This window comes from Gallinula chloropus (assembly GCF_964237585.1).
Source record: "Gallinula chloropus genome assembly, chromosome: 20".
In the NCBI taxonomy this organism is placed as follows: domain Eukaryota; kingdom Metazoa; phylum Chordata; class Aves; order Gruiformes; family Rallidae; genus Gallinula; species Gallinula chloropus.
The window spans coordinates 9,289,615-9,306,060 of record NC_140105.1 but is presented as its reverse complement, the minus strand read 5'-3'; the positions used below and the strand labels follow the sequence as shown (position 1 = coordinate 9,306,060).

The following is a 16,446-nucleotide window of genomic DNA, read 5'->3' as shown; positions in this document are numbered from 1 at the left end:
GGGTGGAATACTGACATCCACTGATGTAAAACACAGCGTGGAGGGAGGGGGAGGGGGGGAGCTGGGAAGGACGCACAAAACCACTCCACCGAGTCACAGAGAGAAGAGGTAGGTATGCCCGAGCCAAGCCCCCGAGGCTGCCCTTTTAAGCCGCAGTCTTTTGTTCCCTCTTGCCGAAAAATCCAGCTGGGGGCGGGAGAGGGGGCGGGGAACAGCCTGAAGTCCCCGAGCTGAGCGTTGTAATGCACTTTGGATGGGAGTCAAGCTGGAAAGCACGGAGGAGAGCCGAGCATCCGGGGAGGGCGGCGGCGAGAGCAAAGCGCCGTCTTATTGCTAGTGTGTGGCCGGTGAAATCCCTGGGAGAAGAGGCAGCACAACGGCAGCAGTTGTGCCCGTTTAAGGCAGCGTTTCTACTACACTAAGTTCTAAACCACAACTAAACGAGCGAGACTAACGGCTCCCATTCCAGAGGAACACTGAAGAGACTGGCTGAGCTGGTCCTCCACTCCATGCTCCTCTGGAATAATTCCCTGAGACGCTGGTCCCCGGTTCCCCTCCTCCCAGACTGCTGCCCTGCAGCTTGGCACAGCCCAGGGTGAGGGAAAACAGGGCAGGTGCCAGGGAAGCTTTTCCAAAGCAGGCAGGGGAGCCAGGCAGATCACCGCCTCGGTGCCCACAGGGGAGGTGAGAGCCGGATGGAGAAGGCAATTCGATCTGAATGAGATGTTTAAAATGGTCCTGGAGAGCTGGACCGATGGGGAACCAAGGAACATGGCAACCCCTGAAAGCCAGAGGCCAGCCAGAGCTTTGCTTTCACGGTTGCCATCTCCTCAGCCACCTGCAGGCAGGGGGGAGGTGTGACCATGGCAGGGACAAGGAGAAGCCCCACAGTTCCCTGGATGGTGCTCACAGGTCTGAGGAGACTCCGTGGATCCGAGCACAGCGTCCAGCAAAGTGCTGCTGGCTGAGAACGACCCCTGCCTGAGCAAGGGCGGCCAAAAACCCAGCTGGTTCAACTTGAACCTTCCCCAGGGAGCTCCTCAGCCTCGTGCCTGTGGCCAACACCCGCAGCCACCCACCGAGCACGACCACCCCGCTCACACGCTCCCATCCGCCTGCGTCATCTGCTTGATCTGCCGGCTGTGGACCACCTGCTGAGCCCCCTCCGCAACGTGGTTCAGTCGCGTCTCCAGAGCGCTCCGGAGGTCGTTCACTTTCACATCTGGAAGGGGGTTCAGGCCGATGAAGACCCCCTCCCCCCCCTGGGCAGCTTCTTCCTCCTCCTCCTCCTCCTCCTCCTCGGGAGGCAGCAGGTCCCGTCTCCTCCGGCGGAGGTCCAGGTCCGCCTGCAGTTTCAGGTCCCGGTTTGGTTTGACATCGTGGTCCAGCTTCTGGTCCCCCTGGGCTGCTCCTTTCTCAGGCTTTCGGGCAGGAGGGTTCTCAAGGCCTGGTTTCTTCTCAGCATCCTTAAGGCCTGGTTTCTTCTCAGCATCCTTCAGGACTCCTCCATCCCCCGGCCTCTGCCTGCTGTGGGGAGCTCCCTGCCGATCCTGCGCCCCATCCAGCACGCTCTCCCGAGGAGCTTCTTCCTTCACCTCCCCTCTGCCAGCCAGGTCCCTTGGTGACCCTCGCCTGGCAGCACCCTCAGCCCCCTCGGTACCTGCACCTCTCTGCCGCTCCCGTAGGTGCTGCTCGCTCTCTGCCACGCTCCTTTTGCTGGAAGAGTCCACAGCTGCCAGGTCTTTGGGCTCCACCTGACTCAGCGCTTTGGCTTTAAGGTCTACTCCTGAGTCTCTTTCCAGACTCTTTCCTGCTACTCCCTGAACTTTGGCAGCCCCCGGCTGTTCTCTTTGGATGGGAGCTGTAGCTACTTCCACGGCTTTCAGGGAATTCTTCTGCTCGTGGACGTCTCTTCCAGCTCTGGCTTCACGATCTCCTCCTAAATCCTCCGCCAAGGGTTTCTTTTCTGGGTGGTTTCTGGCCACAGGAACGCGTTGGGCATCCCCATGAAGTGGATCCTGGTTCTCCACGGGATTTTTAACACCTCTGTCATTCTCCGGAGGCAGCACCTTCCGCTGCTCCTTGGAAGGAACCCCAGGAACCTCCTGCCCGTGCCCAGCCTCTTCTAGATTTCCCACAGCCTCCCCGTGCTGCTCTGCAGGGTCAGCAGGCTGCCCGCCCGGGCCCTGCGCTGGCTGCTCCAGCAGCTCTTTGCTGAGCACCTTTCCAGAAGGTTCTTTCCTAGCGCCGAGGCCCTCGTCCTCCTTGCTCCTGGGGAGAGGCACGGCGGGCTCGGGCTGCGCTTCCGCTGCGGAACAAAAACCCACAGGTAAAAACTGTGCATGGGGATGTTCCCACCTCCCCAAGGTCAAGGCTGGACATGGGAATGGCTCTTGCAGAGTGGAGCCTGCCACGTGGCGAAGGGACTGGGGTCCCTCTCGCAGCCTGGAGCAGGGAGCAGCCCGTGGAGGGTGTGATGCTCTTTGGGGATGTCCTTACCTTGCTTTGGCTTCTCCTCTCCTCCCTCATCCTGCCTCTGCTGGTGGATCTCCTTGTGCTGCTCCTCAATGACAGCCAGCAGCTTGGCCTGCTGGTCCAGGAGCTGCTTTTGCTGTACCTGCTGTTCCTTGATCACCTGCAGCAGCACAGCGTGATCCAGGAGTTTCCCCTGCCCTGCTTCTAGGAAAGGGAAAGAGAAGAAAGGGAAATAAAAAGGAAATGCCAGGATCCAACCCCCTCACTAACCATCCCTTGGGGCTGCAGGGGCTCTCCCCAGCAGGAAGATCCAGCTCTGCAAACGCCAGGAGGGATGGAGAGAAGGACACAGCACAGCTCTGCTGCTGGCACTGGCAGTGATCCTGGTGCCACCACTCTGGTGTACCGGGGACGGCAGCCAGAAGCCTGGACATGTGCTAAGACAGGACCCTGCCCTCCTGAGAAGATCTGGGTGGAGGGATCAAAGCCAAGCTCTGGGAGCTTGTACAGGGAGAAGTGGGGCACAGGGGGATGGGGGAGCAGGTCGGCTGGGGTCCCGCCCCAGGGAAGGACGAGGAGGCTGCTCAGGAAGAGGACGGGACTGGCAGAAGTTGGTGAAGAGTGAGGGGCTTGGCTGCCTGAGCTGAGCTGTGTTTAGAGCTGCCAGGGAAGCCCCCACAGTGCTGCTGCTCGTCTCTCCAGGTCAGCCAGGCTTCTCAAACATGGATCTTCTCTTTGAACACACTACAGAGCCCCCAGCCCAGCTGAACCAAACCTGGAAAGGCCACGGAGAGCGAAGGTGGGATCTCAGGAGGAACTGGGAGAAGTCAGCTAAGGGGCTGCTCTCAGAGGGAAACCACCCACATGGTGGGATAAACCCACATGGAAACGTGGACCCAATGTATGAGGAGCAGACACATCCCCCTCAGTGAGTCCCAGAGGGGGAAACCCCCCCTAGAAACCCATGGCCATTCACCCTCCTTGGAACACAAAGGGTGCTCATTGCCCTCACCCACACCTGGCGTTTTGTGCTCCGTTTTCAAAGCCCCTTTTGCAATCCAGAACGGAAAGAAATGAACTAAAAACCCAAGGGATAACCACGGAATGGAAAGGAGGGTGATACACAGAGTCTGCCTGTCACCATCACTCATCAGACCGAACACCCATCACCTCAGACCCGAGCAGCAAGAGGCAGCCTGAAGGCGAACAGCTGCCGGCTGTTCCAGTGGGCTGTGAGTCCGAGCTCCAGCCCCTCCAGCAAGGCAGAGGTGGGTGGCACAGAGCTGGGCTGTGGAAGGGCTCCCTGCACAGCACCAGCCACACAGCTTCACTCTGGTTCAAGCCAGGGAGCAGCAGGACCCGGGTGGCAGCGTGACTCACGTCCTGGAGCGGCCCCTGCCTGGGGCTGCGCTGTGGAACAGTCAGCCTGCGCCATGAGCCTGCGGGGAGACAGGCACCAACTGCTGCCATGACGGCAGCCTGGAGCTATGTGCTGGTGAGAGCCCAGCCCAGCGCTGGCTGGCACCATCCTCCTGCTGAGAGAAACCCCACAGGGACCCAACGCCACCCCCTCCCCACACACCCTGGGGGGGACACACACACTCACCCTCCAGCTTGCTCTCCGCATTCTCCTGATGCTTCTCCTCAGTGTTTCGGGTCTCTTTCAGCTCTGGCTGATCAGCTTTATCCAGGAGGGGCAGCTCCTTCTTTTCACCTACAGACCAAGAGATGGAGAGAGACCTTTGCAGTCAGTGAGGATTCTCCTGCAGCAGATGTTCTCTGCCACGCCGCCGCATCGCGCCGGCGGAGTTTATCTTCACCACGATGGCTGCAAGGGAAGCAATAAAAAGCAAGATATTTAACAATCTTATAGGCTGGTGGCAGCGAGCCAGAGCTAACTACCTCCACCAATTAAAATGCAAGGAGGGTTCTAACTAGCTTTTAGACGGGCACTTAGCAATGTGTTACCTGTCAAGATCTCCCAGCTCCGTGTCCCCGGTGAGTTCGGAGACGCGCAGGAACAGCGTGGCACCTGACATTTAGCAGGGTAGCAAACAACTGTTTGACAGATATTCTAGGAGCTGTCAGAGCCACCAGATTCGGCCTTTTCCCCAGCAGCTGCTGAAGGGGCTGGGCAAGCTCGTGTGCTAATCTCCTGAGTTAGAAGGAGATGCTGGGATGGAGGGAGGAATAACCCCATCGCCTCGTCGCTAGGGCAGGTTACGGACCCGGAGGAGAGGTTGCTCAGACAAACCGCCGCGGAGGGAGCTTACCAGGGTCGCCTTCCTTCTCCACAGATTTCACAGCCTCCTCCACTTTCCTGGGCAGCTGAAGCTTTGATTTCTCCCTGTCACCTGCAGCATCAGCTTTCTTCTCGCTGTCCAGGGCAGCAGCTTGTGCCTTGGCTTCCAGCTCTGGTTTGTCTGGCTCCAGCTCTTTGTATGGCGCCCTGCCACCCTGCTGCGCCATCCCCTCCGGGACGTTCTTGGGATTCTTAAGGGGTTTGTCAGTCCCTCCCCGCAGCCGGTTCTCAGCCATCTCTTCCTTCCCTTGTTTTTGGCCAAGCTCCTCTTTTTGGGGGTTGGGCACGGCTGGTTCCTCCAGCTCTGGCTTGAGCAGCCGATCCTCGGCTCCTCCGGGTTCAGGCTTCTTCTCATCCGATTCCTCCCGCTCCCGCCCCATGTCCACCACCACTTCGTCGTGCGGGACGGGCGGCTCGTGGCGATGCGCTTCCCCCACGGGCAGGGCGATGCCTAGGGAGGAGAGAAGCAGGGTCAGGGGGCTCAAAGCTGATGGCAAAGAGCAACAGGCAGTGGGTTCACTGCACAACCTGCTGCCCATCCCCAGCCCTGCCTTTCCTTCCTCGGCACAAGGCTGGGCTCAACGACCTTAAGGGTCTTTTCCAATCTGAATGATTCTAACGAGCCTCAAGAGCATCAAACACTTAATCACCTTCATTCTGTGAGGTAACAAGCAGAGATCAGGATTTTGACCCAAGCTAGTCCTGTGCTGTACACCCCCCCCCCAGCCCCCAAGCAGCACCCTGTCCCCAGGGTCCTCGTTACCTTGATCGGGACGGTCAAGCTGCACTTTCTCCTCCGGCTTTTCCCTCTCCTCATCTCTCTTGGGTACCTCCATGGGCACCTTGATTTGTGGCTGCTCCATCTCCTCCTTCTCATCCATGAGCTTGGGTTTATCCCGCTCATCCTCCGCCTCCTCCACCGCCGGGTCCTGGTCTGCGAAGGCAGGACGGTTAATCCCAGGATCAAAGCAATCCAGCAGCTCTTTCCCCACCCCCAGCCTCAGGACGGGGGGCTCCGGGCTTTTGTTCTGGGCTCGCCTGTTCGTTTTCCCTACGGGAGGTTTCTCTGGAGCCGCTGGAACGGAAGGCCAAGCCAGGCAGGAGCGGGAAGGAGCCGGCTGCCGCTGCGAGCCCGTGCCGCCAGATGGTAGCATCCTCCCGGCTCCCCCGCTCCGGACCCCCGAGCACTGGGAAGAACCGAGGTGGGGTCCGGCCACAGCCCCCCATCGCCCACCTGCACTGGCTGCACACTCTAGAACAGCTCAAAACCTCTTTGTTTTGGGGTTTTTCCCCTCTTTTTTGCACCCAAGTGTTTCCCTGGCTCTTCAAATGCTGCACAGATTGGGGGAAAGAGGGGGGGAGGAAGGAGAGCTGCGTGACTCCTTCCCCAGAAAGCACAAAGGTTTGAGGAGCTCCATTAAACAGGCACTGGGGAAACTCCTGAGGGAGATGGGAGACCCTCCCCACCTCTCCCTCAGAGACACATCCCAGTCAAACCAGTTACCGGGCTCAGCCCTGGAGTAGCCACATGGAATCCATGGGGCATCCCACGGGATGAGAACAGTCCCTACCAACCCCAGGGTGGTAAGAAACAACCCAGACAGCACAAACAGGGAGCAAACTCTTCCTCAGAAGAGGAGGAGATCTAATTGTTTCCCAGCACTGAAGTTGTTCTGCAGATTTTTTTTTTCCATCCACTAAAACTCTGAAGCGAAAAACCCACCCAAATCCCAAATCCCAAATCCCAAATCCCAACATCTTCTGTAACAGAAAAAATATCCCAAACTCTTCCCGCTCCCCCTCCAAACCCACCCCCATCCCCCCCCCCCCCCCCTCCCCGTTTGCCCTCCCCCCACACCATTTCCTTTGGGGAATTAATTCTATAAACATCTTTCAATTTTCTCCTCCCCCTCCGCAGGGCTGGTGCGATTTATTACAAGATGAACTCATGGGAAAGAAGAGATTGCCACAACTTCAGCTGCGTGGGCCTTACCCAAGCCAGGGGAAGGGGGGGAGGAAAGGAAGGGAGGTGGGGAGAGCAAAAAAAAACCCCTACAAATCTAGTACAAATCCCTGGCCCAGAGGGAGCTGTGCCAGAAGGACCCAGCACTAGTCCAGGAACTTGGATTCTCCGTCCCAGAGCTCCGCACCCCGTTGAACGTGGCCGGGTTGGGAATGATGGTGGGAGGGGCTGGGAGGGGGGAAAGAAAAACCCAAGACGACTTAGATTTTCTGAGAAATCAGAGCGTGGTACCCAAGGGTCCTCTCTCTCCATAGAGGGACTTCCCAGGGTTCAGTAAGTCAGGGCAGGCTGCTCCTCCTTGCAGGAAAAAAAGGGAGCGCAGCGCAGGAACCGGTGCCCAGGCTGGATGGGGGCCCTGGGAAGCAGGAGGCTGAGGCCGGGGAGGGGAACGCTCGGCACGGCTGTGGATGTTCCCAGCTCAGTTCTGGCCTCACAGCAAAACGTTATTTACTCTGTTGGAGGAAAGTTTTTCATTAATTGGTTCATGAAGCCATCAGGAGATGATGGGAGGAGATGGCTATACTGGGAGGAGATGGCTGTGCTGGGAGGAGATGGCTATGCTGGGAGGAGATGGCTGTGCTGGGAGGAGATGGCTATACTGGGAGGAGATGGCTATACTGGGAGGAGATGGCTATACTGGGAGGAGATGGCTATGCTGGGAGGAGATGGCTGTGCTGGGAGGAGATGGCTATACTGGGAGGAGATGGCTGTGCTGGGAGGAGACGGCGACACATCCAAAAGTGGAGGGTCCAGACATTCCCACAGCCAATGGGAACGACGACCCAAGGTGGCAAGATGATACTCAAGAGGGATTACAATAAAAATTGGAGGGGGGAAAGTGGGAAATGGAGGAGTTAAAGCCAGAATTGCCCCTACACACATGGGCAGTTTGGCCAGAGGACCCTGTGGCAGGTGAAACCCCCACACTGGGGGTCCCTGGACAGGACAGGGGGGGGGCTGGGGGAGGCCACACCATCATTGGTCATAAATCAAGAGGTGGCCACACGTTCCACACTCTGCAAAACAAAGCAAGAAAAGACCCCAAACCCCAATCAAAACCCAAACAAGAGCAGCCTCCCCACGGTAGTAAAGACAAAGTCTCCTCTGAGCCGTCATTTGCTCAGCAGGAAACGAAATTAAGTTCATCATCAGGGCGTGAATTAACGACCTCTCGCGCCGCATGGAAATCTAGAAGGGGTTGTGTGTGGTTTCACAGAGAACAATCTCTGCTCAGGCTGTGTAACAATCGCTCTGACTGTCTGGTCACCCTCCCGCTCCCTTCGGAGAGCGTTCCAGGAACGCTGCGCCGCGGAATGTTTTACGAGCGGCGTTTGGGACTTTACAGGCAAAGGCTGAGAGGTTGTAAAAGCTTTTTGGCTTCCAACAACAGGACCTGGGTGTCCAGCAGCACCAGGAGGGTTTGTTTGTGCCTCGGAGGGGTGCAGCTCGGGATGCTCTTCGGCAGCTCCTCGCTTCCTGGGGCGGTGAAGGGAAGCCGGGGTTTTCTGTAACCCATTTGCGTGCGTGTGCGTGCGCACGCGTCCGCGCTGTGGTTTGCCAACAGCCTCTCTAGGCTGCAATAAAATTTCATGATTAGCAACTCTAAAAGCTTCCCTTCCCTCCCCACACTCCCTGTTCGGATAGTAGCAATGGTCCCAGGAAGGCATTAAATCCCTCCTCACATGGTTTGCCTATTCGCTTTCGGCCACTGCGGCAACGACCCTGCGTCCGCACGCCCGGCTTTCGGAGGAGGTGGTGAGGTGGGACATGCTGCGCCCTCCCCACCCCACCCCACAGCCAAGGGAGCCCCAGGGAGCTCGGGGACACATCACCCTCCCCAAGGGAGCCCCAGGGAGCTCAGGGACACATCACTCTCCCCACGCCACCCCAGCTGAGGGACGTGGGGTTCAGGACCCGCTCGTGCCGGCGCAGCTCCAGACGTGCTTAACCAGCTTCAGCACAGCGGAATGGAATGAGATCCACAAGCCCAGGCTTAAGGAGAGGGAAGAACAAGCAGGGGCCAACCCACTGCTCCCAAACATACTGAGCAGCCCCACACCCCCAAGCAGAGCAGGGACAAACCCTCCCCAGGGATCCCTACGCAGCCCCAGCGGCACCTCCAGGAGCATCCCCCTCCCCGCAACGGTTACAGATTTCACAAGGTTATCGAATGGCATCCCTGAAATTAGTTCACAGTTGTCTCCCGACGCAGCAGCAGTAAAAACAACCCCAAATTACAAGAGGCTGATGGTTCTTTTTCTGTGTCACAGGCACTATTAAAAGCTCGCTCGCACAAAGCACCAGGGAGAGCCGCCGCAGCGCCAAGCTGTTCCCGCAGCTATTAGGAGTGGAGCATAATCCACGTTTCACACATGTTTGGGGCCGCCCCGGCTCATAACGCCGGCAGGGACGCAGCCTGAGGCCAGGCAGGGCTTTTTTTTTTTGGGGGGGGGGGGGGGGGCAGACACACACACACACACACACACACACACCACACACACACACACACACACAGAGCCACGGCGCAGGGAGCCCTCGGTGTGCCGCACGCACCGGCGGCGAAGACAAGAGCGGATCTGAATTCCACCTGAGTCTGTATAATGCCACGTCCAGGAGGATGAATGGGATGGAGGGAAGGGATGGATGGACAGATGGATGGATGGATGGATGGATGGATGGATGAAGGGGGCCCCAGCACGCCGGGGAAAGGGCGCTCTTGCACAAGGAGTGTGAATCGGGTCTTTGTTACCCAATATTACACAACGGCAGCGAAAGCAAAACGAAGCAGCAGCAGCAGCAGCAGCGATCAAGTAAGGAGCTGAAAAATATTACAAAATCTTAATCCGCCCCATGAGACCCTGGAGGGTGCTTTCAAATACAGAGAGAAATTGCCTAATTAGCTTTTTCTTTTTCCTTTTTTTTTTTTTTTTTATTTTAAATGGATAATTGCCTTCATGAGCTTTCACAGGCAGCTTAGCAACCTTTTAACACAGGCGCACACGCCGCACCGAGCGGCACAAGGGTTCTGAAAGGGGTTTTATACCTTTCCCGAAGAGCTGCTGACAGTAAACCTCAAGCAATACAGGCAGGGGCTGTAATGGGCACTTGGGTGTCGTTAGTAAAAACACTATTCAGAGTTCGCCGGTCAATATGTGCTCACATAAAAGGGCAATGTTCTAATATTCATAATCCCAGGGCCCACAGGGCAGGGGTTTAATGAAAGTCTGTACAGTTCTGGGCTCTGCAACATCAAAGAGGCCAATAAAACTCCTCTCACATGCTGACAGGCCAAAGTCAGATGGGGAAGGAGGGCTGGGAAAAGGCCCCCGCGCAGCCCCTGGGTCTGCTGAAGGCGGGGGATACACACACAAACACACACACACACACACACATGGGGAGGGGGGTGTGGAGGCACCCTGTGCCTGGGGAAGGGGCTGAGCACCCACCGTTGGGGCTCAGGGAGAAGCTCTGTGTGTTTCAGCTAAAGCCCAGCACGAGGAACACGACCCAGGGGCGAGGGCACCCAGGTGACGTGGGGCATCCCGCATCCTGCGCGCCTCCTGAATGACAGGATGCAGCTGCTGCGGTGGCTTCCAGGCTGTTCCCACTGCTCTGCAAAACAAGCCGGGTGAGGACGAGGGGGGGAGCTGTGCAGGGGGGGAAGAAGGGCACCATTTAACGCCTCTCATTGCTAGTCAAGCCGACATCCTGCAGAAGCACAGGGAGGCAGGGATCCAAGGCACACGGAGAGGGACTGCGGCAGCTCCGTGTCTAGCCACCCCGCAAGGTCCTCGTCCTCTTTCCCCTGCCCAGCCCTGTCCCACTGCCCCATTCCCAGGGGATGGAGCACCCAGGCCAGGCTCAGCTCCCCAGGGCACAGCCAGCAGCACCCCTGGTATGAAAGGGACCACGCTGGACCTGGAGGGCTGCTGAGCTTTCCCTGGTCGGTGCGTTAGGAGCTGCACAGCTCCTTCCCAGGGAAGTCTGGGAGCTGCATGGCTCCTTCCCAAGCAAGTTTGGGAGCTGCACAGCTCCTTCCCAAGCAAGTTTGGGAGCTGCACAGCTCCTTCCCAGGAATGTTTGGGAGCTGCACAGCTCCTTCCCAGGAATGTTTGGGAGCTGCACAGCTCCTTCCCAGGAATGTTTGGGAGCTGCACAGCTCCTTCCCAGGAATGTTTGGGAGCTGCACAGCTCCTTCCCAGGAATGTTTGGGAGCTGCACAGCTCCTTCCCAGGAATGTTTGGGAGCTGCACAGCTCCTTCCCAGGGATGTTTGCCAGTGGTCCTGCCTGTGGCAGGGGGGTTGGAGCTCTCTGATCCTTGGGGTCCCTTCCAACCCAGACCAGTCTGGGATTCTCTGAAGTTTGGGAGCTGCACAGCTCCTTCCCAGGGAGGTTTACAATCCAAGAGCACTAAAACCGCCTTCCTCCCAGGTAGGATCATTTAATCCAGTGCAATAAGAGCTGATGCTGCCGAGCTCCAGGCTCATGTGGTGGGTACAGCGGGGTGACCGACGAGCCACTGAGCTCCGCAGGGATTACCCGCCGGCATCCTGCTCCGCCGCCCTGGTTCACGCAGAGAAGCAGCAGAGAAGAGATTCAGCAAACCCCAGCAGACACCATCTTCTCTGGGACTTGTTTTATTTTCCCAGGCACAAGAACACGTGTCGTGAGCGGCTCCTCCCGAGCGGCGCAGCTGTTCTCTGGCCATTACTGCTCCCAAATTAACCCAGGCGGAAGAATTCAATCGCATCCCCCCCCTTCCCAGCCCTGCTGAGCGCGCACGATGGAGGGACTGAGAGCAGCTTCTGCTCCGAGTTCATGGAGAATCACAGTCTGGGTTGGAAGGGATCCCAAGGATCACAGAGTTCCAACCCCCCTGCCACAGGCAGGGACACCAACCTCCAGGCCTGGAGCTACACAAGGTTGTCCAGGGCCCCATCCAACCTGGCCTTGAACACCCCCAGGGATGGGGCACCCACCCCCTCTCTGGGCAGCCTGTTCCAGCCCCTCACCACTCTCTCTGTAAAAAACTTCCCCCTAATATCTCATCTAACCCTTCCCTCCTTCAGCTTCACTCTATCCCCCTTGTCCTGCCATTATCTGCCCTTTTTAAAAGCCGATTCCCCTCCTGTTTCTCTGCTCCCTTCAGGGACTGGAAGGCTGCAATGAGGTCCCCCCACAGCCTTCTCTTCTCCAGGCTGAACCAGCCCAGCTCCCTCAGCCTCTCTCTGTAGGGGAGCTGCTCCAGCCCTCTGAGCATCTCTATGGCTCCCCTGACCCCTCTCCAACAGTTCCCCATCTTTCTTGTATTGAGGGCCCCAGCTCTGGACACAGGACTCCAGCTGGGGCCTCACGAGGGCAGAGCAGAGAGGGACAATCCCCTCCCTGTCCCTGCTGCCACCCCTCTGCTGATGGAGCCCAGGATCCCATCGCCCTTCCCAGCTGCAAGAGCCACTGCTGGCTCATGTTAAGTTTCTCATTCACCAGAACCCCCAGGTCCTTCTCAGCAGGGCTACTCTCCAGAAGCTCTTCTCCCAGGCTGTATCTACGTCTGGGATTCCTCCAGCCCAAGTGCAACACCTGACACTCCACAGTGTGGAACCTCATTAGGTTCACCTACCTTTCCAGCCTGTCAAGATCCCTCTGGATGGCATCCCAGCACCCAGGAAGGCACACACACCTCAAGTGAGCCATGAGTGTGTAAAACCCCACCGCTGCCAGGGACGGAGCAACCCCAGGAGTGAATGTTATCAGCAGCAGCACCGGTGTCTGGAGACACTCAGAGCTGCTGAGTAGGAACAGAGCCAACAACCAGGAGGGAGGATAATCTCCAGGAGAGACAAACCCCTTTCTCACTTCCCTTCTCAATCTCCAGGAGGATATTTCAAGGCCCCCAAAGAACAACAACAAAATTAAAGGGGAAAAAAAAATATCAAAGCAGGAGCAGAACTGACCAAAAATAAAATAAAAGCAACAGGACACAGAGCAGAGTGAAGGGGCAGGAGACACCTGCCAGTGATGGCCTTGCAAGGCAAGCCTGCAGCTGGGGAAGGGAGAGAGGGAGGGATGGGGGGAGCTGCTGTAATTCTATCAGCAGCCCCAGTAAACAAATAATAAATAACGTGAACCGGTAGACAAAAGCTGAGGCACAATCACAGGCTCTGTGGGAGCTAAAAACCCATCCAAATTTGTATCCTCCCGACCAAAAAAGAAGAAAAAAGTCAGTACCCATAAATTTACATACCTTTGAGCCCAATGAATGGCTTGTTATTGGAAGCACAGACAATGTGCTGGCAGAGCTGGTGAAAGCAGCCCTGTTTTTGGCCACGCACACCCCTCGTACAGGTGGCCAGCGCAGAGCCAGCGCTCAGCCAGGCTCACAGAGCTGCATTTATTACCCTGAATGGGTGATCCACGCTCTGACCTTACTGGGGACCCAAGCCCCTGCCACCCTACCTTTCCCTTCCCAAAAGAAGGGCTCCTGCAAGGTACCACCAGAGCTCACACGGGGCTTCTCCAGCAGGTAAAACCACAGCGGTTTGTGGGAAGAGTCCCCAGGATGCTGTGAAGGTGCTTGGAAAGGGCCCTGCTGCCACCACACTTACACATAAATAGATCTAAAATCTTTCTTTAAGAGCTGGGGCTGAGACACACAACTCAAGTGGATACATACCTGGGAGTTTGATGGAATCCTGATCAATCCTGTTCTCCTCTCTGTCCAGGGGCTCCAATCCCATCGGTTCTGGCTTCACAGGGGCATCCTCTGTTGCAGACAAGGTGGTGTATGTGCTAATGACCAGTATTCCCAGTCCAATCCACAGTATGATCTGTACAAGGTGCCAGAGTTTCAGTTAGCACAGGGAAACAGAGGGGTGCACTGCACAGCACCCCGCACACAAACAGCATCTCCAAACCAGTCACAGCTCGGGGCAGCCTCACCCATCAGTAGGAGAGAGGAAAGTCAAGAGGTGGAAAGAAGGAAAAGGGAACCCAGGAGCTCCAGGCTGAGGGTTGTATTGGGATGTAGGGACAACAAAGAGTCTCAGATGCTGGGAGCTGGTGAAGCAGCAGCTCCTGTGTCAGGAAAGCTCCACAGCAAGAGGACAGGACAGAAAAATACACGTGGTGAACAAGAGTCCAGGTGCAAAGACTCAATTCCAGGTATTTCCAGCAGCTCCAGCAGGAGAACACCATGAAATCAGCTCTGGCTGAGAACAGAGGTGCCCAACCTGCTTACAGCCTAGGAAGGTTTAGAATCATAGAATCATAGACTGGTCTGGGTTGGAAGGGACTCCAAGTATTATAAAGCTCCAACACCCCTGCCACAGGCAGGGGCACCAACCTCCAGCCTGGATCTACACAAGGTTGCCCAAGGTTTCTAGGGAGCTGTTGAAAAACTCTGATTTCTGAGACCAAGAACACGATGCCCACACACCAGTCCTGGTGGCCAGCACTCCCTGAGGCTGGAAAGATGGAATTCACACGTTTCCAGATGGCTGGGACCAAACAGAATGGGAATGGCAAGAGAGAATCTGGATCCCATGGAGGGAAGGACTCTGTGAGCGTCACAAACCCAACACACACAAAGTCACGGCCAGCAGGAAGATCCCTACGGCTTCTTTTCCAAGGATAAACTGACCTAAAAGGATCCAAACGTCACAGGAGACGTAAGGAAAGGATGAAAAATCTCTGGGCACCCCAGGAATTCAGAGGGTAACTGGAGAAGGACAAGGGAGACGATGAGCAGCAGCGGCAGGGGAATGTCTGCTGCGTTGGGTGTCGGGGCTGGTTCCTCCATGCTCGAGTTCAAAGAGCCGAGTGGACAGATCCCTGGCCAAGGCTGGCTGCTGAGGTTTAATTAAACCCTAATAGATTATTTTTACCTAGTTAATCATCGTGCTCGTTGCAGTGAGGGCTTCTCACACAGCCTCAGCTCACACGTCAACAGCACTGGTGGATGAAAGTCCATGAGAGCTTGTGCTGAAAGATGCAGGAGGCAAAGCAGAGGCCCCTCTCCTAAAAACAGGGGTCTCCCCACAAGCTCCTTCTCCCAACAGACCATGGAAGCACCAGGGACCATCCCATGCAAAGCAGACAATGGCTCTGCAACGCTGGCAAGCTGAAAGCTTATGGCAAATCACTTTACCACGCAGCAGTTCCCCCTCCCCACCTTTTTATTCTGCTCCCCAAAATGCCAGGATCCAGCTCATTTCTGCAGCTCCACAAAGGATCCAAGGTGATTCTGCCAACAGCATCTTTCTTTGTGCCTTGTGGCCACCTGCACGATGGGCAGCCCCATCCATGGTTCTCCTTGGTTTTTAACCCCTTCCCATCCCCATCCCTGTGGCCAGGGGCTGCTGGGGAAAGGACACAGCTCCTTCCCCTGCTCACCTAATGAGCCACGTGCACTTCATGAGGCAATTGTGGAAGAAGTTGTGATCTGCAAAGGGAAAATGCTGCTTTGACATGTGATCTTGCTGCCAGGGAAGCACCTGAGCTGCCTGTCTGCAAGACGTGGTCCTCCGCCCTGGAATCCTCACCCCACAGCACACACATCCCAAGTCACAGAAAGCACAAGGAAAGGATGCTGCTCAATGAGAGAAAAACCAGGGATGGCTCTGAGGGACCAGTGACACAACTGGGAGATGAAAGCTGAAAAATCAAAGGGGAGAAGTGGAATTGAAAGGATATGTTGAAACGTTGGCAGCTCCAGGGTAGGGAGAGCCTGATGCTGTCTTATCCTCAAGGGAGATCACCCAGAAACATGGGCCAGGGTGGTGAGAGCATCCATCCCAGAGGACCCCATTCTCAGCACACCCCTGCAGACAGACAGACTGACTTCAGAAGGACGTGAGGCAGCGCTGGACAAGGGATGAGCAGCACGACCAGGGAGCAGAGGCCAGACCTTAGAGATGTTAGAAAGGAAACAGAAGTGCAACCTGCTCCCTGCCTTGTTGTGGGGATGCACAAAGAGCAGATATCCTGCCACCCTGCATGGGCCAAAAGCAGAGTCAGCAGGTCCCTGCCACGGCTGCCCTGCTTCCTCCTCCCCTCACACAACCAACAGTCCCGGCAGAAACACACGTTGTGCCTGGAAGCCCGTTCTGGCATCTTCCAGAAACAACAGCAGAGAGGGAGGAAGAGCATTTCCACAGAGAGGATCTATTCTGGTGCCACAGGAACCAGGAGCAACGTGGGAGCAAAGGGATCTGTAGGGAACAGCTGGAAACGTGATGTGTTTTAAGAGGATTCTTCTTGTTGCTTATCTGAGCAGGGAATGGCAAACCCAGCTGCCTCAGACCCAAACCCCTGGGAGTAACAGTGGGAGTTCAGCCATGAGCTTCCCCGAGCAGCAGGTACAGGCAGACACAGCTGCCTGTGAAGAGTCCATGGGCTGGGCTGTCCAGGGCTGGAGTGGTGGCAGAACAGAGAGGTCTGCAGTTTGGGATTCTTCCCATGTGGAAAACAGGGCGGTTTGTACCCAAGGGACCTCAGGGCTGACGTGGCGATTGGAGGAGGAACACGGGGTGTGAGGACATGGTGGCTTGAGGGACCAAATGTGGGCAGAGGAGCCACCCACCCCCAACGTGTCCAGCTGAAGGGCTGAGAGCCTGGTGTGAGGGACAAACTGCGGGCGGTTACAAG

The 16,446-nt window shown here is 56.7% G+C and overlaps 1 protein-coding gene across 1 annotated transcript in view; it reads right to left on the bottom strand.

Moving 5' to 3' along the window:
• Nucleotides 1–635: 635 nt before the first annotated feature.
• The window catches only part of SLC38A10 (solute carrier family 38 member 10), a gene marked incomplete at its 5' end in the record, with an annotated part of 37,377 nt that continues 21,566 nt past the window's right edge, over nucleotides 636–16,446 (bottom strand). Inside the window, 6 exons of the mRNA XM_084273499.1 lie at nucleotides 636–2,308; nucleotides 2,500–2,679; nucleotides 4,082–4,189; nucleotides 4,749–5,228; nucleotides 5,541–5,711; nucleotides 13,475–13,628. Coding sequence (XP_084129625.1) covers nucleotides 1,098–2,308; nucleotides 2,500–2,679; nucleotides 4,082–4,189; nucleotides 4,749–5,228; nucleotides 5,541–5,711; nucleotides 13,475–13,628 — 2,304 coding nt within the window. The 3' untranslated portion in view covers nucleotides 636–1,097. The remainder of the gene's footprint in view (nucleotides 2,309–2,499; nucleotides 2,680–4,081; nucleotides 4,190–4,748; nucleotides 5,229–5,540; nucleotides 5,712–13,474; nucleotides 13,629–16,446) is intronic.